Source organism: Coturnix japonica, unplaced genomic scaffold (genome assembly GCF_001577835.2).
Source record: "Coturnix japonica isolate 7356 unplaced genomic scaffold, Coturnix japonica 2.1 chrUnrandom535, whole genome shotgun sequence".
Lineage (NCBI taxonomy): Eukaryota > Metazoa > Chordata > Aves > Galliformes > Phasianidae > Coturnix > Coturnix japonica.
Window position 1 is genome coordinate 33,060 of NW_015439918.1, and position 1,474 is coordinate 34,533.

At 52.8% G+C, this 1,474-nt stretch overlaps 1 protein-coding gene across 4 annotated transcripts in view; it reads right to left on the bottom strand.

Moving 5' to 3' along the window:
* The window catches only part of INO80E (INO80 complex subunit E), a 27,178-nt gene that overhangs the window by 1,317 nt on the left and 24,387 nt on the right, over window positions 1-1,474 (bottom strand). The window contains exon 7 of one of the 4 annotated variants that reach the window (XM_015850795.2): window positions 783-1,397. The exons of the other annotated variants lie outside the window; for them this stretch is intronic. Coding sequence (XP_015706281.1) covers window positions 1,335-1,397 — 63 coding nt within the window. The 3' untranslated portion in view covers window positions 783-1,334. Of the gene's footprint in view, window positions 1-782; window positions 1,398-1,474 lie in introns of those variants that run through there. 4 annotated transcript variants of the gene reach the window in all.

Sequence of the window (1,474 nt, forward strand, 5' to 3'; positions counted from 1 at the left end):
GATCTATGGGGCAGGGTGAGGATCTATGGGGCAGGGTGAGGATCTATGGGGCAGAGGGAGGATCTATGGGGCAGGATGAGGTTCTATGGGGCAGAATGAGATTCTATGGGGCAGAATGAGGACCTATAGGGCAGAGTGAGGATCTATGGGGTAGCGTGAGGATCTATGGGGCAGGATGAGGACCTATGGGGCAGGATGAGGTTCTATGGGGCAGAATGAGGATCTATGGGGTCAGGATGTGAATCTATGGGGCAGAATGTGAATCTATGGGGTCAGGATGGGAATCTAAGGGACAGAATGTGGATCTATGGGGCATAATGAGGATCTATGGGGCAGAGTGAGGTTCTATGGGGCAGGATGAGGAGCAAAGGACAGAGATGGGGGGGGAGGAGGAGGAGCCGACGGCAGCTGTGGGGAGGAAAGGGTTAAATGGGGTCAGATCTATGGGGCAGGGTGATAATTTATGGGGTCAGAATGAGGATCTATGGGGTAGGGTTAGGATCTATGGGGCAGATTGTGGATCTATGGGGCCAGAGTGAGGATCTATGGGGTAGGGTGAGGATCTATGGGGTCAGAATGAGGATCTATGGGGTACGGTGAGGATCTATGGGGCAGGGTGAGGATCTATGGGGCAGGGTGAGGACCTATGGGGTAGTGTGAGGATCTATGGGGCAGAATGAGGACCTATGGGGCAGGATGAGGTTCTATGGGGCAGGATGAGGTTCTATGGGGCAGGGTGAGGATCTATGGGGTAGGGTTAGGATCTATGGGGTCAAAATGAGGATCTATGGGGTAGGGTGAGGATCTATGGGGCCAGAGTGAGGTTCTATGGGGCAGATTGAAGATCTATGGGGCAGGGTGAGGATCTATGGGGCCAGAGTGAGGATCTATGGGCTCAGGATAAGAGTCTATGGGGCAGAATGAGGATCTATGGGGTCAGGATAAGGATCTATGGGGCAGGGTTAGGTTCTATGGGGCATAATGAGGATCTATGAAGACAAGGCAACGATCTATGGGGCAAGGTAAGGATCTATGGGGTCAGAATGAGGATCTATGGGGTAGGGTGAGGATCTATGGGGCCAGAGTGAGGATCTATGGGGCAGGATGAGACTCTATGGGGCATAATGAGGATCTATGGGGTCAGGATGAGGATCTATGGGGCAGAATGTGGAACTATGGGGCATAATGTGGATCTATGGGGCATAATGAGGATCTATGGGGCATAATGAGGATCTATGGGGTCAGGATGTGAATCTATGGGGCAGAATGTGAATCTATGGGACATAATGGGGATCTAAGGGGCAGGATGTGGATCTATGGGGCATAATGAGGTTCTATGGGGCACGATGAGGAGCAAAGGACAGAGATGGGGGGGGAGAGGGAGGAGCCGACGGCAGCTGTGGGGAGGAAAGGGTTAAACCAGGTCAGATCTATGGGGCAGGGTGAGGATCTATGGGGCAGGGTGAGGATCTAT